This window comes from Cynoglossus semilaevis, chromosome 4, assembly GCF_000523025.1.
Source record: "Cynoglossus semilaevis isolate Cse_v1.0 chromosome 4, Cse_v1.0, whole genome shotgun sequence".
Taxonomy (NCBI): Eukaryota; Metazoa; Chordata; class Actinopteri; order Pleuronectiformes; family Cynoglossidae; genus Cynoglossus; species Cynoglossus semilaevis.
In genome coordinates, this window is record NC_024310.1 from 15777029 (window position 1) to 15802275 (window position 25247).

Genomic DNA, 25247 nt, shown 5'->3' on the forward strand with positions numbered 1-25247 from the left:
TTCCTGCTGGGAGTTCAAGACCAATTATATCACAGCCAAAAAATGAAAGTAAGAGAGAGAGAGAGAGAGAGAGAGCGAGAGAGAGAGAGAAAGAAGGAAAAACAGTCATAGAGCTAGAGTGGTTGTTAATAACCAGCTGCTTTCAAAAGAAATCATGAAGTTGTCACTCATACTGTGATTTCTACAATCGACAGAACTAAGAATTTGTTGAAAACATAACATCATGAGATGATGATGATGAAGATGGGGACTATGATGATGATGATGATCAACAATCAAACAAAACAGGTGACAGAAAGACTTTTGAAGAAATCTATTAAAGCTAAAATATAAATCCTCTCAATGTTTCAAACTTGCACAGATGTATATAATTTGTGTAAAAAACCAAATATGATGGTTGGTTTAAAAAAATGAATTAAAATAAAATACCACCATAAGTTATTCTAAAAATATGCATTTTTTTCCCTCCTTTATGTGACTAAGTAATTCAGATGTTAATGTATGAGCGTCGTCGTGGACAGTGATGTCACTGCAGCAGGGTAATCAGATTAGGCTGAAACTGAGTTGCAGCTAATGACATGTTACTGAAATCTTTAACACTGGAAAAGAGTCGGATGTCGGTGGACAGCGTGCCTCCCCTCGGCTTTCTCAACAATACACCAGGTCAGCAGCCCTTAGTGTGTGTGTGTGTCGGTCGGTGGGTGGCTGTGTATGGGTAGGAGTGTGTGGACAAACGTGTGCCACAAGCGAAGCGTTGCAAATGTTTTTGTTGTAACTGGACAAAGAATGTTTCCTGCCCACTGAAGTGTTAAGATGGAGAGAGATCTGATATTTCCGCTCCCCCTCCTCTCACACTCTCTCTCTTTCTCTCTCTCTTTTTCTGTGTGTTTGGTGAATTTTTTCACATTATTGTGGAGCCACTTTGTCTTTGTGTGGCCCTTGCTGAGACAGAGTATTAAACAGTTGAAGATTTAGTTCAGAGTTAGGATTAAAATTAGGGCCAGATTAAAGTTTAGGTATGGATGAAGATTATATCTGTTTGTAAACATGTACTGTGTATGAGTTAGGGAATAGAACGTATCTGCATGAATTGCTCACCAAACACATGGTGTCACTGTTGTGACCTGTGTGAACCTTTGGGAGACAATGCTTCCAGTAACACAGACTCACACGTGTGAATGACCATCTGTGACGGCTGAAAGCGTCATCCAGTGACCGGATGATACTTTAGACCAGGGGTCACCATCGTGGTGTCCGGGGGCACCAAAAACTGCACTGTTACTGTTGTTTTTGAATCAGGTACACCTGCATCAATATTCAAATGGGTGGAATGTTGATGGTAAGAAGAGTTTTTACTATTGTCTGTCCCAGAACTTATTATTATTGTTACATTGTTCAGGAAGTCTGTATCAAACAAGTAGCTCTTTGTATTACTTGGCACCCTTGAAGTACGTAGCTCTCAGTTTCAAAAAAGGTTTAGATGTAACTGACATGGAAGTGTTTTGTCCATAAAGCCACTCTGATCTCACCAGTGCAGGTGGAGGTTCATGCCCTGGCCTGTTGGATTGTTACTGAACTTTCTGGTTTCATCTACATGTAAATAGCAGTGTCGTCTTTCTAATCTGGATTTAATGTCACATCAACATCATCATCAAAGCAACCGTTAAGTTAAGTTGAAAAGATTTACCGACATCTCGATGGGCTGCACACTCCTGTCCGTTAAACTCTCAACATTTGACAAGGATTTACAACAAATCAATGAACCTCCCTTGACTGCCTGCTGCCAAATGAAGCCGACTGTACCTGCTGACCGTGATGTTGGCGTAACTGATTCAGAAAGAACAGGAACAGTACAATTGTTGACCCTGCTGACATTGTTGACCCTGCTGACATCTTACCTACATGGGGGCTACCAGGTGCCCCCGGGCACCACGTTGGTGACCCCTGCTTTAGATTTTTCTCAGGTTTATCAATTACAGGATCGTATTCTTAATAAAGAAGTTTAAGAAGAACATGTTCTTCCTGGGCCGTATCACACAGACGAGGCAGGTGTCTTGGGTGGGAGATAGAAACAGACTACTCTCAAGCAAAGGTACATTGTGTATGTCGCCATCTAGTGGAATTAACTTAAAATGCAGTTAATGTATTGCAACGCTATAAAAAGACAATGAAATCCGTCTTAACCATAAGAAGAACTTCCTATCTTTTGACGGACCATTACTGCTTTGTTACGGACTACTATTACAAAGTAGTAACGTGTATTGAAACTATTCATTGTAGAAAGTGGATGTTTAAATTTATGCCATTTTTAAAATGTTGTAAAAGTAAACAAAAACAACTCACTTAAAATCTGGACTTTACTTTTTCCCTTTAGCATCAGGATCTCTATGTATAATTTTTAAATAGCCACAAATTATGTTCAGAACAGGAAATAAAGTCAGAGTGGATTATGAAACTACCATGACGTAGTAATAGTGCTACTGCATACTTCAGCATCATGCAGTACAGGGACTAAGACTTATGGCACAAAAGATTGTTGGCCAGTAGTCTATGAATATACATTTAATATGTAAAAATATTACAATTACATTATAATACATTTGGCAAACGCTTTTATCCAAACCACCTTACAATTTGAGTCAGTCAATCAAAATATAATATAAACGTATACGAATATAATATAATATAATATAATATAATATAATATAATATAATATAATATAATATAATATAATATAATATAATATAATATAATATAATATAATATAATATAATATAATATAATATAATATAATATAATAGTATAATAGTATACTGTATATGAATGGACACCATTGGAGCATTTTTCTGACCACCAAACATTTCCGTAGCAGAACGAGCGCTGATAGGCTGAGACATGTGACAATGACTAACGCAAACACTCAGCCCCGCCCTCACAGTCAGACAGATTTGTTTTTAGAACAAGTGTGAACAAATAAACAAGTGCAACCGCAGCAGGACGGATTTCTGCGACAATTACTAAGATACAGTTTTCATCCGGAGCTGTCTGCGGTCTCAGGCCGCGCCAAAAGCCTCTGACCGCGGGCACACGTGAAGAGCCATGGCCGCTGCGACCGTCACCTCCCGGGCATCGGAGCGGAGCGGCCGGGTCCTGGCTCCCGGAGGAGACACCTGGAAGAGGCACATCGTCCGTCAGCTCAAATACCGGGACCAGAACCAGCACGCCATGTTCCAGGATCTAATTCGCTTCTGTACGAACCACAAGAACCGGTTTGACCTGTTATATGTTGTTAAAGTGCCGGAAAACCGAGTGTCTCTTAGACCAAAACACTGAAAACGGCTAATTATACGCTCGTCATTAGAAGCTTGAGCCGGAGCTAATCTTTAGCTATTCACCGGCGGATAAAAATGTGACTTTGTATAAGGAGTTTGGTTCAACAGGAAACCAAAATGTCAACTCCACTGTTTGCACGTCTTTAGTTTACGTAAAGAAGCAATGACATGTTTAGAAGTTAAAATAATATAAAAATAACAACAAAATGAATGGAAACGCGATGTTTTGATTTGTTCATTCTATAGTTAAACCGTGAGTTTTACTATCACCTAGTGGGGCAGGGTTGTCTTCTTGTAGCTGAATATTACAGCTACTTTTGCTCTACTTTATCTTTTACCATCTAAGCGTGTATGGAAACTAAGGTTAGCTTTCAGTTATCATTTCAAACTTATGAACTATAAACCATGTTCCAGTTCATTGTCTGCTTGAACAGGACTGTATCTACCACAGATTTTGTCCAAGCCTGTCCCAGCCAGGCTTCCGTTCTTATCCATCAGTCTTGACATATGCAGTAAATGTTTGTATATACTCACCGTTGATTTACATCTAAAAACACAATGTTTTTAGATGTAACAATGTTTCTTGTCCTGAAAAGACCAGTTGATGCAGGTCATAAACAGGGACAGACACCCTGTTACAGTTAAACTGCTGTGGAGTCTGTCTTTGTCCTGCGGTATCTTCTAACTAGACACTTTCAAAAGAAATATTGAACATCATATTGTTTCCACTTCCTCAGCGTCATGACTCATGTGTATGTGTGTGCGTGCATGAGTGTGTGTGTTTGTGTACTGCTGCATCAAGTGGAAAAGTTGATGCTGTTTATATGTTTGGATCCAGCAAAGTTCAGATTATATGTGTTAGGCACTGATCACTAGTGCCTTAACCTGATTCAGGATCAGTTTCATGCTACCTTCGCTGACTCTTCTTCTGTTTACTGCCTGTTATCAGACACTCAGCTGTTGGACAAGTCAAGTCTGACCAAAGGAATTCTTAACCTCTCTGCCAGGTGAGTACAACTTATGCAGAACTTCATCTGCTGCACCTTTTATTCATGAATAGAGGATCTCTAACTATGGCTCTACATAATGTTTGACCAGTAAATACATAGTGAACCAGACCTTGGGATCACCATGTCAACACCCAAAATAATTAACAGCATTTTTCTAAAGTGCAGTCAAAACATTCTCCTGCTTCTCAAACACTTCTGCCGTTCAGTCCCACTGCTGCCTGTGATGAAAAGCTGATTCTGAATGAACTGTTCATATAGTTGATCAGGTTTTAGTCAACTTCGTCCAGTGGTTTATGACAGGAAGTCACCACCAATGTTGATAATTTGTTTAAGCAGCTGGTGATATTTATTGTCTGTGTGTGTGTGTGTGTGTGTTCAGACGCCCCTGTTCTGACAGTAACTCCCTCTCTGCTGTGCTACAACAGAAGAACCAGCTGAAGAAAACTACAGGAGAGGTTTGACAACACCATCAGAAAACAACCACAATTAAAACACCAACAACTGGACTTCATTTATAACCACATTTAAATACAGTCACACGTCATTACAACATAACAAAGATACAAACATACATACAAAGATTTAAACATCCATGTTTATGACAGCTTGAACTTTCATATGTTTGTGTCACATGACAAGTTTCCATGAGAGAGTTAAATTCAGACTGGCCTCAAAAATGGGAAGTGTACTGTTTTTTTTTTTTTTTTTTTGTGGTGTTACAGCTGGCCTATCAGGTGGTGGAACTGCAGCAGCAGATTAAGATCAAAGAATGTGTTCTGGAGGAGCAGAGCGTCAGGTGAATGACCCACAAACATCATACCAGTGTTGACACATGCCAAATTCTTCACAAATATATGAAGAAGAATTTTCCTTCAGCACACACTGAACAAACATTTAGAAAACTAGGTTTAAAAGAGGGATTATGACACAAAATTGATTCTATCTGGGATCTGGTCCACCTGTCGTAAGAAGATTTATAATCTGACAAAATGAAAATTAGTCTCGAAAGGTGGTGTTCTAATTTCACCTCTCCCCCTTATTGTGACATCACAGAGCAAATTCATTTGCATCAGAGTAGCAGAATGTTTTCTTTGAAACTTCTGGGTTTTTTTTAGTGCAAGTGTGAACTGAGTCTTTAACACTGCTCCTGTCTCAGGCTGCAGGAGGAGCAGCAGCAGCTCAGCTGTTCCTCAGATACTCATCAGCTGCTGCAGAAGCAGGTGAACCAGGGTCAGCAGGAGAACAGGCTGCTGGAGATGACATACGATGACCTGCTGGAGCGACAGAGAGAGGCGGAGTCCAGACTGAGGGAGGAGAAGCTGAAAGAGGGACACCTGCTGGAGGACATGATCCACCTAAAACGCCAGGCTGCCGCTCGTATGAACAGTCGCAATGAACGCAAGTCCAGGTACGAGAAGATTTCTGAAGACCTCTGTTCATTTGAGTGTAAAGTTTTTCTTTTCTGTTCTCTATGATTCATGTCATTAAAACCTCCTGCAGAGCACGTGAAGCAAATCTGCAAAAGAAGCTGCTGTCGGGGGCCAGGTCAGAGGTCACCGTAGACAGGTGAGAGCCACCTTGATTTATTCACTTTTCTTCATCTGTCTTTGATTATCAGGTAAATGATTTAGTCTCACAGTGAGGAGAAGCAGCACAGTTCAAAATGTCTCATTAATGACATGTCTCACCACCCTGTGTGTCTGTGTGAATGGACTGGAGTTCAAATTCTAACGTTCCCATGCTTCAGCTCCAGCGCTCCGACCTCCAGGTCCACTTCCCCTGAGAAGGAAAATCAGATTGAATGGACAGAACGTCAACACACCAGACTCTTCAGGTGAGACGCTGATGTTGTTAATGTGTGTGTGATGTTGACAGTGAGACACCAGGGGGAAGGTCACTGTTGTTCTTGTGTCTCCTTAGATCTTCATCAGCCACGTCTCTGGGAATTATCACATCGATCAGAGGACTGTTTCAGTGAGTCCTTCAGTCTGTACTTCTCTCTTGCGAGAGTCACAGCTGCCATTTACTGTGTGTTTGTGTCAATGTGTGATGTCAGCAAGAAGAGGCGGGGTCACTCTGTCTGCAGTCTGGACGAGGATCTGATGTGTCCTGTGGGAACCTGTGTGTCAGCCAGGGTTCCTGTCAGAGCTCTGCAAGTCCTGGTAAGTCCTGACTGTCTCTGCGTCTGATGTGACAGGTCCAACTCTGTGTGACACGACCTTCCCTCCTGCCTCCTCAGGAGGCTCACGATCAAAGCATTAACACAGTGAGGTTCAGCTCCAGCTCTGACCTGGTGGCCACTGGAGGAACTGACAGAGTTATAAAGGTGTGGGACATCAGGGCAGGTGAGTCTCAGGTCAGTCTCCTGTGCTGATGTCATCAATAATGTCCACAGCAAGACCATGTTTTAACATCATAATGATGTCACCAGGCTCACTCACCCACACAGCCACACTGGAAGGCAGCAATGAGGGCATCACCTGTGTGGAGTTTGACCCAACAGTAAGTGTTTTAATGAGTGGAGTAAATGAGAGGCTTTGAAATTAATTAATCTCTACAGTATTGATCAGATTTTTTAAAATCATATATCAATATTTCACACATCAGTTAAGGTGTTTAATTCAAGTTCTTCTAATTGATTGTTTGAAGTAAAGCTACAGAACCAAAACAGTTTTTTATCCATATTTCTGTGTATTTTTCATCTGTGGACCAAATTCTTTTGGCTCTGAACCCTGTCATCTACTGTACTGTACTGTTGACTTGAAGTACTGCAGAAAATGGAAAAGTCTTTGTTGAACACTTGACACTTAGCCACGATCTAATCCTGACATCAGGGAGTGAAAAATCCTTTCTCCCTAAACAGTGAATTGACCATCACTGTCCACCACACCTTACTGTCACATCACTGCTCAAAGCGTCTTGTTCTTCACCACCACTCGCCAAGAAACCTAAGGTTCATTACTGCCACCTAAAGTGTTATTTTGTCTGTAATCAGTTCATTCAAATGAACACATTAAAGTCCCAGACATAACTTTAGGATTTTGATTATTTTACTGTAAGTACTCAGAGAGTACAAGCATTTTCCACTCTACTGTGAAGTCATTCTTCCTGAGCTCTGCCTCTCCTCTGCGCTGGCATCAGGGCTCCAGGGTCCTCGCTGCCTCCTACGACAAGTCGGCCTTATTGTGGCGTCTGGATGATTCTATACCAAAGGTAACTCTTCACCTGTATCTGCTCCGCCTGTTTCTGCTCCCCCTCTATCTAATCTGCTGTTATTGTCCCATGTGTGGAGCAGCTGACTCTGACTGGTCACAGCAGGAAGGTGACGGCTGCCAGGTTCAGTGGTTTTCTTCATCATGTGGTGACAGGAAGTGCAGACAGAACCATCCGACTGTGGGACCTGCACAGAGCTGCCTGTGAGTAACACACACTCACACTGCAAAAAACTGTTACAGTTAAAAGGAAATGACCCCATTGTTCAGTGACCTGAAAGCCTCAAACCACTCTTTGTGTGTGTGTATGTGTGTGTGTGTGTGTGTGCAGGTGTGCAGGTGGTTGAAGTGTCATCCTTCTGCAGTGACCTCGTCTGTTCTGAGAACTGTATCATCAGTGGACACTATGACTCTAAGATCAGAGTCTGGGACACCAGGTAACGGCCCCTCCAACACGCGCACACACACACACACACACACACATACACATTCATAGTTTTGCCAGTGATGGCGCTCTAACACACCTTATTCATCCTCGTGGCATCATCAGGGCCACTTTTTATCCTCTGTTTCCTAGCAACAGTTGCACCTGCAGAACTGAGTCTGACTCAAAAGGTGATTGACACCTCTGTCTGCCAATCACCCACCACCACCCCTGCTGGACAGTTATTGGTCACATCATATTCCTTTTCTTCTTGTTCTTCTTGTATTCCTCCAGCTTCATGTCCCTCTCTTCATGTTATTATTCTCTGACATTACCAACTCATGTTATGGTCTGTTTGCTGCCCCCAGGGTCACACTCTGTAGATTTGTAAAGAACAGAACCATTCTACAGTCAAACAGCCCAGCCTCTCCTTTGTCGTTCAGGGCCGTTAACTGTGTTCAGGAGTTTCCTGCTCAGGGTAAAGTCACTTCACTGGACCTCAGCTCTGACCATCGTCAACTGCTCAGCTGTTGCCGTGATGACTGCCTTCAGCTGGTGGATCTGCGGAGAGGGAGCAATGAACGACTGTGTTTCAGGTGGAGAAATGACATCACTGTATGAAAAGAGATCCAACAAAGATCTGAAACTGATCTGTTTTCTTTCTCCATTAGAGCTGATGGTTTCACCTGTGGCAGTGACAGCACCAAGGCAGTCATCAGGTGAGGTCAACTACTTAGATTTAATTAGTCAATAAACTGCGTACAGGGTTGGTGCCCTGCCCCCTATGTTTCTGATTTACGGTCATGTTCTATAGGTCTGTCTCTGTCTTTGTCTTCGTCTTTCAGTCCAGACAGTTGTTTTATAGCAGCTGGATCAGCAGATTGTTCTGTTTACATCTGGAATGTTTCTTCTGGAGACCTGGAGACGCGGCTACCTGACCACCACAGGTATGACATAAAATACGCCACTACAGTTCATGGAGTTTTCACAGTCACGTGGTAAGAACCAGCTCTAGTAACAACTAGGATTGGTTTTAAATTGGTTCATTTATTACAGGTAAAATAACAGGTTAAAAAGATCTTTGATTTCTGCCACACCAGTAACACTGATGCACACACTCTAGCCAGTAGGTGGCAGTAAAGTAGCTTGTTTAACAGCCAAACGGAAATGATCAAGAAAGTTGAGGCAACAGTATTTGGCATCTTTTAGCTTCTTGATGATGGCTTGGATTAGATTATGGTTATGTGTAAGTTGTTCAACAAAGTGTTTTCTACACAACAGCCTAAAGAATATAGTAGTAATTCAACAATGTTCCAAACTGTTCCACCAATTCCGGAGGGAGCTCAAGCTTCTTCTGTTGTCAGACATCAGAAGAAGTTCCAATCAACATCAGTTCCAACTGATCTTTTCTTTCCTGCTGCTCCAATACTACTTTGTTCTGAATATTTGATGAACATTTTTGTGGTTCCTTATGGTTAAGTCTTAGTCTTGTAACTTTCCAGCGGTGCAGCAGCATTAAGTTGTCAGGATGGTCGATAGTGCCCTCGTGTGGCCTTGTATGATATAGTGTATATTTTTGACATACTCTGACAAGTTGCAGAACTGGCCAAACTGCTAAATTAAAATATTTGCTTATTTTATGACTTTGTGGTAAAGTATGACAATAAACATATGTAATTAGCTCCAAAGGTTCCAATACAATATATTGTTCTTTGATGGTGTCTCACTACAAGTTTGATTGAAGCTAAGAGTTGGTCTCTAGAGGCGTTGTTTCATGATTGCTGCTCTTCCATTTGTTCTTCTCCTTGTCCTCAGTTCATCCATCAGCGCCGTGTCCTGGTCTCTGTCTGGTAAATACGTGGTCAGCGTGGACAAGAGTAGGCGGGCTGTGCTTTGGAGTGACATGTAGCAGGAGCCAACCCCTGAGCACCGTCTCACGTTCACCACAGCAGACACCACACACTTCTCTCGAACCAACATGAGAGTAAAGTGACATTTAGGACAATATAGAAGAAAACTGAGATTTTGTTTTTTTTACCAAACTTAAGATTTATTACCTACTGTTTAATTAAACACAGCTCAGTGACATCTAGTGTCTTTTCGCAATTCTTCATTCATTCACTTTATGACCTGTTTAACCTGCTCATAATTCATTGCTGCCACTTTATCCTCATCCACTTTATTGATTAATGGATAAATACTAACTGTAATGTTTAAATGCCAATAATACAGTCATGGACCTGATCCTTAAATCTGAGCTTTATTGATAACATTTTTTATATTTCAACCTTTAAGTACGTAACAATCTGAGCAAAATGAACGTGGGCGTGACGGAGAGCAGGGTGGAGACAGGAGCAGCAGCACTCAGCTGTGGAGCAGCATTTAAAAAACATCAGCATTTGTCCATCTGAAGGAGAAGGTCAGGGGCGTCCTGAGAAAAGTCGATGCTCCGAGTAGTGAGACGGACAGGAAATGCTGTTGCACAATATTCTTTACGAGCAGTTGAATTAGGGAATGTTTCCTGGTTAAACATGATTGAGAAGCTGACGTCATACGTGCTGGACACCCGCAGACTGTCCTTCAAACAGGTTGCACTTTACTGAGGTTACAATTCACCAAGTGCCTTTAACTCTAAAAAAGACTTGAAGTAAAAGATATCAGTGTGGTCCAAACATGTGGATAAACGGCAGGTGTTGTGTTTGCCAGTGTTGCCAGATATTGTGACAGAAACAAGCAACCAGGTTTACAAATATAAAGCCTTGGACGTGACGTATGACACCATCTTGTCATGCAGTCGCTTAAAACAATGCAATAGTCATATCCAATTAACTATGACAAACCTCATGTTTTCGCTCCTTGTTTTCCATACTTTTTAAATAGTCGTAGGCTGTTCAAATTAAACAAGTTGGTTTGGTCAATTTTAATGAATTTAAAAGGTTGTTTGGGCTATAATTACCAATATTGTGCACATGGTTCCGTTTACTTTCCAAAATGGAGCAGTCCGTATATCAACGTGTGACAGGACAAACGGTTATCAAGTCTGCTTTGGTACAGGATTTTATTATTACTTCTATTAAAAATATTGTTTTTTGGTTTTTTTAATCCTCTCAAGTTCCTGGTCTTTGCTTGTGATTTGCTACAATGTCATCACAGCTAGGGTTGTAACTGTTGTTTCTAATAAAATATTGTTGAATATCTTGTCAACTCCCTTCTTCATTGTTTTCTCCCTCTTCTCCTCCCCGTCTCTCCCTGGGGGCAGTTTTGGATACACACTGTTAATGAGGTTTAAAAATACCATGTGACCAACATGAGGAGCAGCTTCATCACTGCAGGCTGTTTCACACATGGACGTTAATGAGGACACTCTGAGCAGGTGCTGCTGCTGACCATCACAGAAGACTCCAACAGAGACCGGGGTCAAACCTCTGGTACTGGTCCACATTGTTTTCCATTCATAATGCGGGTCCTGGATTTATGCAGTTTTACCTTCAGTAAGTATTCAGTACTTTCCACAGTCGCTCTCAGAAAGTCTTTTGTTCATTCTTCTTCCACTGCTTAATTCTTTCCAGGGTCACGAGGGGCGCAGCAGCCAATCAGAGCAGTCATCTGACGAGGGAAGCGTTTCACTCTGTTCTCCACTCTATCACTCTATATCACATATATACAGTAGAGACCACAACAACTGTTCACAATGACATTCACACCCCTTGTCAGTTTAGTGTGAATCTAATCCTCAATCTGTCTGTTTCTAGACTGTTAGAAGAAGCTGGAGAAAAGCAACACAGCTCCATGATCTCTGTAAGTGTACTTACCAACTTATCCACTGTGTGGCTCTAATGAAATTCATCTTCTTGATAATTAGGTTCATATTTATATTTGATTTTAACTAAACTAACGATTCAATAATGAAAGATAAAAGGCTTTGATCAATTAAAGGTCAAAGGTGACGACCTCTGATAATCACTGCTGTTTCATACTAAACATGAACTGTTGTTCACCTGTTTCTGCCACTTAATTTTTTTTAACATTTTCATATGATTCAATGAATTTCTGCTACAACATTAATGCTTTGGAAGCTTTTCACATCTTTGATCCTGAGGAAAACGTGGATTTATTATCTCAAAGTGACAGCTGATTTCAGACAAGAGAGAACCTACAGCCTGCACCCTGTCAAACTGACTGATTAATCTACGGCTCAGGATGAAGCTGCAGAACAGAATCAGAGCTCACCTTTACAGTCACCATAATGACATTTAGTAGAAACAGGGTGGGAAGGACTTTCTATTTCACTGTTAAAATCTACTACAGACAGGCCAGACGGGTAACTAGTTCTACAGGGTTAGTGAGACCAGACCTATAATGGTGATGGTTATTGTTGTTGTTAATGTTATTATTATTGTGGTGGTGTTGGAGGTCAGAGAGCAGCTGCAATCTGATGTTAACATTGAACAAAAATAAAATGTGTCTTCTGGCTGTTTTAGATCTGAGCACTTCATAGATGAGTTTGACAGCAGTGAGGGAGAGAGAAAAGGAGGGAGAGTGACAGAGGGAGAGAGAGAGAGAGAAAGAGAGAGACACAGAGAGGCTGTGAGTGCAATGCAGGGTGGGAGAGCAGAGGGGACAGTGAATTAAAGAGGAGGAGCAGCACAGCTCTGAGCTCCTCACTTATCTGGAAGATCACAGCTCAGATGGAGGAGAGTCTGAAAGGATGACATCGACTTCCTGAGAGAGGAAGAGAAAGTGAGAGAGCGAGAGAGAGAGAGAAGAAGGGTAGAGAAGCAGACGTTCTCCCCTCAGTTTCCACGGTAACGGCATCCCTCCTTTCCTCCATCCTCTTCTTCCTCCTCCTCCTTCTCCTCCTCCTCCTCGATCATCTCTGCTTTCAGCTGTTGCAGGTTGGTCTGTGTCGACAGGATGGGAGATAAAGGAACCAGGTAAGACACTGAGACAGAGAGTGTGTTCTGTTGGTTCTCATGTTTGTTCCTACATGTGTTCCTGGTCCTGTTCTTTCTGAGCTCGCTGCTGTTTGTGTTTTCTCCACTGACCTTTACATCTCTCTCTCTCTTCTCTCCCACTCGCTCTCTTTTTAATCCATCAATCTATGATGTGTGTGTATGTGTGTGTGTGTGTTTATAACCTTCAGCACAAACACATATGAGGTTTTTTTAAAGGAGTTAAATGTCTTGCATGTCAGTTAGCTTTTTGTTTCAAAAAGGTCAGCCTGAAAACATGGAGTTTGCCTCTTTGTGTGCGTGTGTGTCTGAAATACATGACGTCTACTTTGACTGTATCCAGTAGAGTTAATATATGAAAAAACACCATTTACCTTTTATATAATAATAATAATAACAACAACAACAATAATTATTATTGTTATTATATTACTACTATTATAATAATAATATAATAATAATAATAATAATAATGCCTTGTTTTTGCCTTGTTTAATTTAATGAAACAGCATTCAGATTTTTTATTCATATAGTCAACTGGTTGTGTACACCAACTCCAGATCCAGAACATGTTGATTAGAATAGTCCTTTAAGGTAAAGACACAGTAACCAGTGGTTGGAGACAGGTCTATTAACCAGGTGTGTAAACAATCCAGCTGTGATCAATCCTTCATTATTTAAAATTATTATTATTTTTACACAGAATTGTGTTACTAATATTACATTTGGTCCAGAAAGAACCAGATAAATTAGAATGAAATGATCAGACTGTGTCGTCTGTAAAGTTACTGGTTTCCTTCACCGTCCTGTCAGTGGGGGAATACAGCAGTCATGGTTTGAAGCCTTCAGTTAACTCTGGCACAGACGCTGTCAGTTCAGCCCGTGGCCTTGGTAACCAACAGTGACTGAACCGTGGGTGACATTAAATCTATGCAGTGTATGTGAAGGATCTCTTCACAAACTGCTTTACTTTTAAACACCACATAAAAAGCTTAAACACACTGTCAAGACCAAACAACACAAATGGAGTAAACAGTATTTTCAAGGGCCTTGAAGAACAAAAATTCAAACGCAACAACCTAAATATGTTTGAGTTGTAAGAAGTTCACAGGGCCAGACATGTTGGTTAGAAGTCCACCCTGACTGGAGACGAAGATGGTTCTCGATCATTTTAATGTCATTTTTACTTATTCTAGATCCTCTCACTGGGCCACATGGTGGAAAAATAGTGAGTGCTTTTGCCTTACAGAAAGAATGTAATTAGTTCAATCCCCAGCTCTCACTGCTGTTCTTTCTGTATGGACAGTTTTCTAGTTTTCTCCCACAGTCCTCACACTGAAAGATTAGGTTCGTAGTTCAAACTAAACTGAAAATAGGTGTGAATCTGTGTGTGAATGTTAGTGTGAATAGTTGTTTGTCCAGCCTTTGGCTGGTAGGAACTGGGCTCCACTAACTGTGACCCTGAGAAGTATTTGAAGATAAACAAATGAAAGAATGAAATTCCTTCACCTTTTATTTCCCCTGAATAGCCAAAGTTTTTTACATTATTGTGTTTCCTACTAGTTTTGTAGTGATTTACCTCTGGTTGTGATAAAACACAATGAGATTTAGGGTTCATGAAGTGTACATAAACAGTAGATGTATTTTCTAACAGCTAGAAGAACAGAGTCAACACTGAGCCAGTCTGTTGTAAGATTTGACCCCAGTAGAAAAAAGACATGGTGTCTCTGTGTAAACAAACAGCAGCAGCAGCAGCAGCAGCAGCAGCAGCAGCAGTAAATTAATCAGATCTGGATAAAGGTCAACATTTATTACACTTCTGTTTTTCCGCTCTACTTCTCAGTACTTTTAACTCACAGTTTTGAGTCATTTACTTTCAAAGATTTTTTGGCTAAAAAAACTCAAAACAAAACAGCTGTTAAACTTTCTAACTTGAACACGATCTTATCTGGTTGTCCCGCTTAAACTAAAAAACAAAAAACAAAACAACCAACAGAATTAAAATAACCTAAAAATATATTCTTAAGAAAGTAATATTTGTTCAGATTAACTAAATACAGTTAAACAAATGAATAAATAAATTAAATAGTAAGTTGAATTTCTGGGATTATTAAAGATGGGAATGTGAAAATTTTAGTAATATAAATTAAACACGTTTTCTTTCAACTTTTACCTTTTCTCCCCAAATTTTTTTTCATGTCAGTAAACTCTCACTTTTTACTCTCTGTGTGGAGCTATAGCATTTGTGTGTGTGTGTGTGTGTGTGTGTGTGTGTGTGTGTGTGTGTGTGCAGGCTGACTGATCTTACGGTGTGGTGTCAGGAGAATGTTAATGAGCTGACTGTGCTTGGTCAAACATACAGATCAGCTCTGCTGCTGTGGACGTTTGTTTGACTGAGTTAAAACAGTGGGAGTTCGAAGCTGCTGAGATCAGTCGTGTTGTCATGACGACCAGAGTAAAGCTATTAGACGATGATCACACAGCTGATGTATTAAAGCAAGGACCTGCGTTTGTGGTGCAGCTAAAGAGACAACGTGTCTAAGTAGGAGCCTGTTAAAGGGATAGGTTACTGTTTTTTTGTTTGTGGTGTGGTTACATAACCAGCTTTCACAGCTTTATTTTAAGGACTTTTTAAATATATATTTTAAACTTTGAAGTCGTGTGAGTTCAACATTCATCTGTGGATCAACAGTCAGTCAGAGTACAGTCAGGCCACACTACAGTCAGACAGAGCTGCTGTAGAGCAAAACATCATCTGATGATGGTGGTTTGACAACAAGGCACTGAATGTGGAAGTGTTTTGTTTTCATTAGCTGATGTGACGCTGACGTTGACGTTGATGTTGACATCAGTGTTAATGTGTGTCTTGCTCTCAGCACCAGGGGAGTCTTCTTCTCATTGATCAGCTGATCTTTCCACTGTCGGAATGTCTGTGATCGATCAGCAGGAGCAGGGTTGTCAGAGGAGATTAATTCATGTGTCTCGTCAAAGCTTTATTAAAACCTTAATTAAAACTGACATGAAGTGTCCTGTAGATGAGATGTGAAGAAAAAAAGTCAGCTTTATTTATTCTGTTCTCTGAAAGACGACATTTTTGAGTCCGTTGATGAAATGACAGAACATCAGCTGTGGCCTAATTATCCCTGCACAGCTTTATGTCTGAAGTCGTTAATCTTTAATTGGACTAATTGCAAAGATGAGGGCGAGCAGGTAATCGTGTGCTGAGCGAGCTCCCTGGAGTCCTGCTGGTTTCCGGGAAAACAGCAGCGTCCTGATGCTGCTGATTGATGAAGAGACATGCAGGAGGAAGCTGAAAGCTAATGGAGCCACAGCAGCTAATTTATGACTGAGAGAGAAAAGAGGAGAAAGAGGAGGAGGAAACTCTGGAAGGAAACGGCTCGTAATGATGATAATGATGATGAGGATGATGAGGATGATGATGATGACTGACACCAGAACCTCTCTGGTGTCTGCTTATGTTTATAAGCGGTGGGAGCAGGAGTGTTTAGTAAAAGGGGACAGTGGAGGATTCAGCAGTGTCTGTGCTGACCTCACATGTTGTAGTTTCATGTCACAGAGTGTATTAAAATAAAAACATTAGCCCTTTGAACCACAGCCAATCCCAGCTATAACAGTTCTCCAGTCCAGGAGTACCCAACCATGGGGCCTGGGTCCAGTAGTGGACCTCGGCTGCACAGAAAGAATGAAACAGGGTTTTAGTCTCCAACTGCATGGCATTTTAATTTGTCCACTTCTCCAAAGTACTAACTACAAAAATATACAGTTCACACCTACCACTGACTAAATGTATTACAAATAGGGATGTCAACCGATAGCCTGGTTATATTTATTTATTTATCTGTACAAACCACTGTATGACTATGAGATTAATTGAATGAGCTGCAATGCTAATATACGGTTGTTTATCCCTAAAGCTATTTTTAGATCACACATCATTTGGTGAAACCCAGACATTATGTTATCAGGTTTTGACGATCGGAGGAAAATCGATAGCGATTCGTACACACATTACATAATTATGTTAATATTGGGCTGATATCAGTCAGCCGATATTATCGGACATCCTTAATTACAAATATATATTATTATTTTATATGCTAATAAACAACAATAAGAACGGGTTTTTCTGTCAAAGCCACGTGTGTGTAACACACACTGACCTGTGTTTGTTTGTTTGTTTGTTTGTGTTTGTTTCTAGGGTGTTTAAAAAAGCCAGTCCAAATGGAAAAGTGAGTTTTGCTGGTCTTTTTAAAGAGAACCAAATGAAAACCTGAGAACGTGTCTCAGTCATGGACTGAATGTCTTTTCTTCTGTTCTGTCCCTAAGCTCACAGTCTACCTGGGAAAGAGAGACTTTGTGGACCATGTGGACCTGGTGGAGCCTGTTGGTGAGGTTCTCCAGAACCGGGACTTCTCCACTGTGTGTTCATCAGACGTGGGCATTTGACTGTAGCTTGTTTTTGTTCTTCCCAACAGACGGTGTTGTGCTGATTGACCCAGAGTACCTGAAGGAGAGGAAAGGTGCGAAATGACTTTACATGTTTACGTTGAAACAGTATCAAAGTTCAAGCTGCGTCTGGATCATCACACCCAGAGAAAAGTGACCCTTGATTTTTAATTATTTTTTGTCAGTGTTTGTGACTCTGACCTGTGCGTTCCGTTATGGACGTGAGGACCTGGACGTCCTGGGCTTGACGTTTCGTAAAGACCTGTTTGTGGCTAACGTTCAGGCCTTTCCTTCACTGCCTGAGGAGAAGAAGAGTCTGACTCGTCTGCAGGAACGTTTGATTAAAAAGCTGGGAGAACATGCTTATCCCTTCACCTTCGAGGTAACAAGTACACAGCTACACCTGCACTACACCTACACTACATCTAAAGTACATACACTGACATAGACCAACACTATAATTACTCTACACCTACTTCATCCTGTCATAAACACAAGCAGTTTGACAAAGACTTTAAATGAAAAAAAAAAAAAAGCAAAATGAATAATTATAATTCAAATAATTCAAATGTCTTAAACTATATTATAATAATATAAGTTTATAATAGTATTTGAGGTGATGTTTTGTAGGTTGTGAACTTGGGGTCCTTAAATTATAATCTCCCCTCAGCAGCCCTCACACCCCAGAGAATTAAAACATTTTTTATCGCTTTATTTATTTTTATTTGAATCACCTCAAATTTGAAATGATAAATATTCAAAGCTGTATAAATAAGTATTTATAACATGAGTGATTTATTGCTGTTTTTCAATAATTCATTCTGTAGCTACACCAATTGTTGACCTCTTACGTTGACAAGGTGTCAGTTTATGTCAGTCTATCTAATAAATATTGATAAAGAATAATTGGAACTTACAGATTAAAAAAGTGTGGACAGACCACGGACTGAAACAGAACTTCAACACTGGTGCAGCTTCACAAGGCTGGACTCACAGCACAGTAATAGGAAATTTAGAATTGTGCGCTTTTAGATGTGAAATGTCAGAGTTGTTGTTGTTGTTGTCTGTGTTTCTAGATTCCTCTGAACCTACCCTGCTCCGTCACCCTGCAGCCTGGACCAGAGGACACTGGGAAGGTGAAGACTGCAGTCTGAGCTGTTGAAATCATATCATCAACCGGATTTAAATGATGGGATAAAAAATTATTATCTTTTTGATTCTGTCTCTCATTCTTCTTTAGGCCTGTGGTGTTGACTTTGAGGTGAAAGCATTCTGTGCAGAAAATGTGGACGAAAAGATCCATAAAAGGTAAAAGTGTTCGAGTCACAGTCAGACCCTGAACACAGGATGAATTATGGATGATTGAAAATGAGTTGTGCATTAGCAGCTTCCTGTGGCAGACAAATCATTGACTGTTGACAGACAGCCAACCACAATTATCCAAGTCAGATCAAATATCCAGACTTAACTTAAATATCTCGTGGTTATAAAATAAATATATGCTCTGTCTTCAGTACCACCCAGATAAAACAGATGGATTTATGTGCCGTGTTGTTGTTGATGTAGAAACTCGGTTCGTCTGGTGATCAGGAAGGTGCAGTACGCGCCGGAGAAACCTGGTCCTCAGCCCACGGCAGAGACTACCAGACAGTTCCTGATGTCAGACAAACCTCTGCATCTGGAGGCCTCTCTGGACAAGGAGGTGAAATTTGAGCTCCACACACACCTGACACATGATACACACATCCTACAAAGGAAAGGCCGTGGTCAAGATCTGAACCAGGAAAACATCTCACATTAATGTTTTTTTTTATTTTTTACTTTTACTTATTTTTAAGAAACTTTTACTTTTGAAGACTTTTTTCAGAATGTTATTATTATGATATAATACTGTGGTCAAAAGTTGACGTACCAAAAAAGTCTGTTTTTTATTATTTTAACCATAAAAATGACCATTGCTATGTGTTTTAAGGCAAATGAGTGCATTTTTATTCATTTTTGAGAAACTTTTATTTTTGAAGACTTTTGAAGACTTTTTCAGAATTATAGCATAATACTGTGATCAAAGCTGACGTACCAAAAAGTATAATCTTTCAGAATTTTAACCATAAAAAGTACACAGCTACATATTTTAAGGTGAATTTGTGTATTTTTATTCATTTCTGAGAAGAAATTAATTAATTCTGAATTTTATTTGTAAAGATGTTGCTTTTGATCAAAGTATTTTTTACTTAATATTAACAATAACTTGTGGTGACTTTGTGAGTTGTAATCTTCTCATCTGTCCACTGGGACTGTTGAACAGAAAAGAGAGATGAATGTGGTCAGAGATAATGCTTTTCCAATGTGTTTGGTCCCTTAGATCTATTACCATGGTGAGCCCATCAGTGTCAATGTTCATGTCACCAACAACACCAACAAGACAGTGAAGAAGATGAAAATCTCAGGTACTGTGGGTCTAACGAGTTGTGTGTATGTGTAGTATATTGTGTCATTAAAACGATTTCTGCGTGTGTGCCTGTGTGTGTGTGTGTGTGTGTGTGTGTTGACAGTGAGACAGTACGCAGACATCTGCCTATTCAACACGGCCCAGTACAAATGTCCAGTGGCTACTGAAGAGTCAGAGTGAGTTCAGTCCATTTCTATCAGCTCTGTAGTCCGGGACAGTTCCCAAGTCCAATTGTGACACAGATAATTAAACCCAATGATGACGTCATGATGTTCAATCGGGGGGCGGGGGTTTGTTTTCTCAGTGATATTGTGGCTCCCAGCTCAACCTTCTGTAAAGTCTTCACCCTCACACCGTTCCTAGCCAACAACAGAGAGAAGCGTGGTCTCGCTTTGGACGGAAAACTCAAACATGAAGACACAAACCTGGCGTCCAGCACCCTGTGAGTCCCACATTAACGAGACGTTTCAACCGTCTTCAGCAGAATTTTGAAATTTGACATTTTGACTTAATTTCTCTGCGCCTGGAGCAGGTTGAGAGAAGGAGCCAATAAGGAAATTCTGGGCATCATTGTCTCTTACAAAGTCAAAGTGAAGCTGGTGGTCTCCAGAGGAGGGTCAGTACATTTCACTCCACACAAAATATAAATATTCAGCCAATACTTACTCAGTAGTTTTCAGGTTGAGACGTGTTCTGTATGATGGAGCTGGAGTGACAGTTAGTGAAGTGAATACTCTGACGCTGTTTCTTCTTTATCGTCTCCAGGCTGCTGGGAGATCTGGCAGCTAGGTAACCTTTTACATCACTGTCATTACTGATGATCACTGATGTCAAGCACCTGGACACACCACTGAGACCATGTGATTACTTAACCTTTGACCCTGGAGTTTTTAAAGCTCAACATCTTCTGTTTCAGTGACGTCTCTGTTGAGCTGCCGTTTACGTTGATGCATCCGAAGCCGTTAGAAGAGTCTTTCTACAGAGACGGTGAGACAGGTAGTCTGTGAGTGTGTGTGTGTGTGTGTGTTCCTGGTACAGCTGGCACGTGGGACCGTATATTTTATATACTCTTTTAAAGAAGTGTGTCTTTTTTGTCAAGGTAGCCTGGAAGGGTCAGCGTCAGGGTCAGAGTCAGGTACATCAGTAATCAGGGGAAGGGGTCATTTAACACAATGTTTTTCCAAAAGTATATAAATCGCAGTGCTTTTCTTCCCCCCAGATTGGAGTCTGTTGTAAAAGTCTGACAGAAATATAAATCATTCTGAGCCTTGTGTGTAATCCAACAGCTTTAATATTTGACTTTATTAAGTGTCTCTTCAGATGTAATATACTTGAGGTGATACACACACTAACAGTTATGTCTTCAGTTAATCCGTTTGTCCAATACTCCACCATAGCGTCCATTTTTGTGACTCCTTGTCTCTGATTGGTTCTTGGCCCCAGGCCAAACTCAACAACACTTAGATAAACCCCCTAAATATCCAGAAATCCAGAATGAAACCTGATGATCCTTTCAACATGTCTGTGATGTTTGTGTGGTGGACATGTCCTCAGATGTCTCTTCTTTACATCTCCACCATCTGACATCAGTGTCTCTCTCTGTTTCACAGCTCCTGATGAAGCTCCGATCGACACAAATCTGATTGAGTTTGACACAAAGTGAGCAGCTGTCTCTCTCTCTCTCTCTCTCTCTCCCCCCTGATTGGCTCCTTCTTCCGCTGAAGCTGACAGCTGGGTTTCATCTCCACCCTCTGAAGCATTAACACTGATGGGTTCAGTGATGGACTCGTCTCTGTCTAATGTGTTTTAATGTCTGATGTGGTGAAGCAAATGGAAACTCAGCCGTCGTCAGAAGAGCCTCGAGAAACACTTGACCATAATCTGATGGTTTTCATTTCACACAGAAATGTATTGATTAATTAACAGTCAGAACTCCTCTCACAGGAAATAATTTCTTTTAATAATGATAATAAAAAAATAACAGTATGTTATAATAATAATAATAATAATAATAACAATAATAATAATAGTAATTATTATTATTATTATTGAGTTAAAAATATTAACTTCCTCTTCTTATCTTACTACAATTATATTTTGGAATCTTTTTCAAATCTGTCTCTACATTTACCTAACTTCCATGTCTTTCCTTCTCTTCCTCTACTCGTCAGCGACGATGACATCATATTTGAGGACTTTGCTCGACAGCGACTGATTGGAGCCAAAGATGACAAGGATGAAGAGGAGGAGCCAGTGGAGTCGCCCAAATTAAATGACAGATAAAGGCCGCGAGCTGCTGATGGAGCTAATGGAGTCCACCTTTAGGTCTAACCACAGTCCAGACGCCCTCTCCACTCGGCAGTGCTGTGTTAATGTTCTTGTCATGTTCGTCTTCTCCCTGAGTCCTGCCAGGGTGTCAAAATCTAGAATACCACAGCCTAGACATCAGTATTGTTTTAGACTGTCAGACTGCCAGACGGCTGTAGTGTTACACCTGCAGTCACTGTGTTATATTGATGGCTGGTAGCATGCATCACTTTGTTCTACGTGTTTCCATTAGGGACCAAACAGGAGTAACTTTGTGTTGAGATTAGTCTGGATGTATTCTATTAGAGGGCCACACCACTGCCACCTGTGGCTAACGTGAAACAGTTCACCACCACAACATGGACGTGGAGCTGATGAGGCTTCACTGTTCGAGAGGACAAAGCTGCAGAGCATCCTCTCCAGGAACCTGTATTTTCCAGAGAGCCGTCAGTCAGTCAGCTGAGAGCAGCGCAGGATCATTTGCATGAAACACTTCATCGTCAGTTTTGTTCTATTCTCTCAAGTCTGTCAATGAATTCACTATTTCCTGTTGTCATGTGTGTTTTTACATGACGTTTATGTTGTTGATGGGAAGAGGTAGATTGGAAAACAAAAACTGAAGAATGTTTTATTGTGGATATCATGTAAACAGGAAGTGTGGTTAATTTCTTTTTTTTAATTATTATTAATAATTATGAACAAACAAAAAGATCAGTTTGGAACTTGAACAAACCTGTATCACTATGTTGTATATCAGAAACATTTATTTTATAAACAACTGATTTCTTTGAACATTCCATCACTCTGTGTGTGTGTGTGTGTGTGTGTGTGTGTGTGTGTGTTTGTGTGTGTGTGTGTATATGCTAAGCTGTGCAGACCAGCTTTCATCGGGAAGTCAAGTGAGGATATTTTGAAGGTCCTGAAGAACTTTTAGGGCATTTTTTTATTATTATAGTTCAAGCATTTGCAGTTTTAGTGGTACCATAAGAGTTGGGGTTAGGTTAGCATCAAAGCGAGGTTATGGATTAAGCTTTTAGGATGGCAAAGGTTGAAGAGGTTAAGAGCAAAGGCAGTTCATTGTGCATGAGTAGCTCATGCGAAATAAAGAGACATGCATGTGTGTGTACCTGACATAACTATAACTGTGGGGACATTTTTGGATGAATTTGGGTAAAATAAAAATAAGGGTAAGGACTAAGCTCAGAAATATATTTGTAAGGGTTAAGGTTGGGGTAAGAGGCTAGAGAGTGCATTACATCAATGTCCAGTGCTCACAAATACAAAAATTGTATATGTGTGTGACATGATGAGAATACACTACAGACATATCTTATGTATTGTAATATTTTATTGTCTTATATTTTGGAAAGATTGATCAGAAAAAGGTTTATTGCATCTTTAATAAAATTGATGTTTGTGAAAAATGATTTCTTTTTACATTAGAAAAACTACACATTTCAAAGGGAAGGCAGATCAGATACACCACAATCATAAGTTAAGACCAAAACGACAATCTAAATGAGAATAATGCCAAAAAATCTGGGATTGTTTTTTTAATTCTCAAAATGCCTTCATAATCTCACAAGTAGCTACACATTTTTCTAAATGTTGTATTAATTGTGCATGGTATGTTTCAGATTTATTCAATTTAAATGTAAATGTGAAAATATGAATTTTCCCTGCATACCACAGTTTGAGAACCACTGCTCTACAATGATGAGAAAAATGCAAATTGTCCAATTGTCATCATATTCATCATATATTTTGCTGGAAAATTCCAATTTCTTTTAAAAACAAATTCTCAAAATGTTCTTGTTTGATGGGAAACATGCAGAAAAAATGCTATTTTGAAAAAAATATTTTACAAAAACTTTCGTCAAATGTTTTTAGTTTTTGACCAAACATTACACAAAAAGTTCACATATAAAATACATTTCATAAAATGTTTTCTAAATGCCCTAATTTGGTGAGATATATGTAGAAAAAGATAGAATTTTGAAAAATAATTTTACAAAAATTTTCATCCAAATGTTTTAGTTTTTGACCAAAAATGAACAAAAGTTCATATTTTGTTTTTATAACAATAATTTTCTGAAAAAATTCAAAAAAATGTTCTATAAACACCTTAATTTGATGAGAAACATGCAGGTAAAAATACAATTTTGAAAAATAATTCTACAAAAGTTTTGGTCAAAGTGTATTAGAATTTGACACAAAAAATTCACATTTTTGTAACATTTGCACACATTTGATGCGATCAATATTTGCAGCATAATTCAGTATGAGTTGCTGCAATGCTGACCACAGGGTTCAGTGACTGTGTTTATCTGCAGGACGCTTGTGATTGGATAACGAGGCGCAGTTGTGCCCTTTAAAAGCGGGTGGAAGCGGTAGTACTTCTTGGCTCCGATTGCTGATATTACGATGGTACGTGATGTTATCGCTGGTTCTCTTCACTTTGGCGGCTAACTCGTCATGTGAAGGACCAGTATTCCGCAGAACGTGCGGACGGTTTGTTTTAACCCGTCTCCACGCTGCTGGGCAGCCGGTTAACGTGCTAAACAGTATTTTGGCCACTAAGAATGTGCACGAAGACCGTGTTGTTTGAGTGGTCCAGACATTTTGGGTGTTGCGACTTTAGCCACGTGTTGGTGAAGAAGCGGCTTGTTCTGTGGGGAACGTTTGCTTCAAAGTGGTTCTTGCATTTTGTGGTTTATTGTAACGATGAGACATGCATGAAGAAGACGAGACATTATTATCAAAGGTACGACCTTACCCTCATGTATTATTAAAACATGTGTGCGCACGTATGCAGCTGATTAAGTAAATCCCTTCAGGTGTAGCAGCAGACTCTTATCACCATCACCTGGGCCGGTGGACTCCACCATCACCATCACCTGGGCCGGTGGAGTCCACCACGCCAAGAAGTCCGAATCATCTGGTTTCTACGTTACGTGAACGCCATCGTGCTGGCCGTTTCTGAGTTGCTCAAGTAAGAAAAACATTCAAGGTTTTTTTTTTTTTTTTTCTTTTTTTTGTCACCGGAAATGAAACTTTTGGACAGCATTTACAGAGTGGTGTGAAATGTTTACA

General features: G+C 40.2%; 2 protein-coding genes across 8 annotated transcripts; both read left to right on the forward strand.

The window, feature by feature from the left end:
- Nucleotides 1–2832: 2832 nt before the first annotated feature.
- atg16l2 (ATG16 autophagy related 16-like 2 (S. cerevisiae)) lies at nucleotides 2833–10067 on the forward strand. Of its 3 annotated transcripts, none has more exons than XM_017032299.2 (18): nucleotides 2833–3251; nucleotides 4283–4340; nucleotides 4723–4798; nucleotides 5066–5139; nucleotides 5500–5751; nucleotides 5844–5909; nucleotides 6091–6177; nucleotides 6264–6317; nucleotides 6400–6505; nucleotides 6583–6688; nucleotides 6775–6845; nucleotides 7485–7556; nucleotides 7639–7759; nucleotides 7887–7992; nucleotides 8348–8575; nucleotides 8651–8698; nucleotides 8794–8926; nucleotides 9795–10067. In XM_017032299.2, the coding sequence occupies exons 1-17, from the start codon at nucleotides 3101–3103 to the stop codon at nucleotides 8915–8917; spliced, it is 1800 nt and encodes a 599-aa protein (XP_016887788.1). In that variant the 5' UTR covers nucleotides 2833–3100; the 3' UTR covers nucleotides 8918–8926; nucleotides 9795–10067. The 3 variants fall into 3 exon arrangements, with proteins under 3 accessions (XP_016887788.1, XP_016887787.1, XP_008307820.1); XM_017032298.2 differs by having other exon boundaries at nucleotides 2836–3251; nucleotides 8825–8926; XM_008309598.3 differs by having other exon boundaries at nucleotides 2838–3251; nucleotides 8423–8575; nucleotides 8825–8926.
- A 1181-nt stretch (nucleotides 10068–11248) lies between these two features.
- arrb1 (arrestin, beta 1) lies at nucleotides 11249–23913 on the forward strand. Of its 5 annotated transcripts, none has more exons than XM_008309603.3 (18): nucleotides 11249–11470; nucleotides 11549–11777; nucleotides 12866–12913; nucleotides 17151–17181; nucleotides 17279–17339; nucleotides 17428–17472; nucleotides 17584–17780; nucleotides 18475–18534; nucleotides 18639–18706; nucleotides 18965–19100; nucleotides 19761–19845; nucleotides 19951–20023; nucleotides 20152–20289; nucleotides 20377–20463; nucleotides 20613–20636; nucleotides 20764–20843; nucleotides 21458–21506; nucleotides 22019–23913. In XM_008309603.3, exons 3-18 carry the CDS (start codon nucleotides 12894–12896, stop codon nucleotides 22128–22130), a joined length of 1266 nt encoding a protein of 421 aa, XP_008307825.1. In that variant the 5' UTR covers nucleotides 11249–11470; nucleotides 11549–11777; nucleotides 12866–12893; the 3' UTR covers nucleotides 22131–23913. The 5 variants fall into 5 exon arrangements, with proteins under 5 accessions (XP_008307825.1, XP_016887748.1, XP_008307827.1 ...); XM_017032259.2 differs by having other exon boundaries at nucleotides 11254–11470; nucleotides 20380–20463; nucleotides 22019–23912; XM_008309605.3 differs by having other exon boundaries at nucleotides 11255–11470; nucleotides 20764–20834; nucleotides 22019–23911.
- Nucleotides 23914–25247: the final 1334 nt, after the last annotated feature.

Coding starts and splice junctions, on each gene's coding strand:
- atg16l2 (XM_017032298.2), top strand. CDS start 3,101: ATGGCCGCTGCGACCGTCACCTCCCGGGCATCGGAGCGGAGCGGCCGG. Junction 6,506..6,582: donor TCAGAGCTCTGCAAGTCCTG/GTAAGTCCTGAC, acceptor CTGCCTCCTCAG/GAGGCTCACGATCAAAGCAT. Junction 6,689..6,774: donor GGTGTGGGACATCAGGGCAG/GTGAGTCTCAGG, acceptor TGATGTCACCAG/GCTCACTCACCCACACAGCC.
- arrb1 (XM_008309603.3), top strand. CDS start 12,894: ATGGGAGATAAAGGAACCAG. Junction 17,781..18,474: donor CTTATCCCTTCACCTTCGAG/GTAACAAGTACA, acceptor CTGTGTTTCTAG/ATTCCTCTGAACCTACCCTG. Junction 20,637..20,763: donor CTGGGAGATCTGGCAGCTAG/GTAACCTTTTAC, acceptor CTTCTGTTTCAG/TGACGTCTCTGTTGAGCTGC.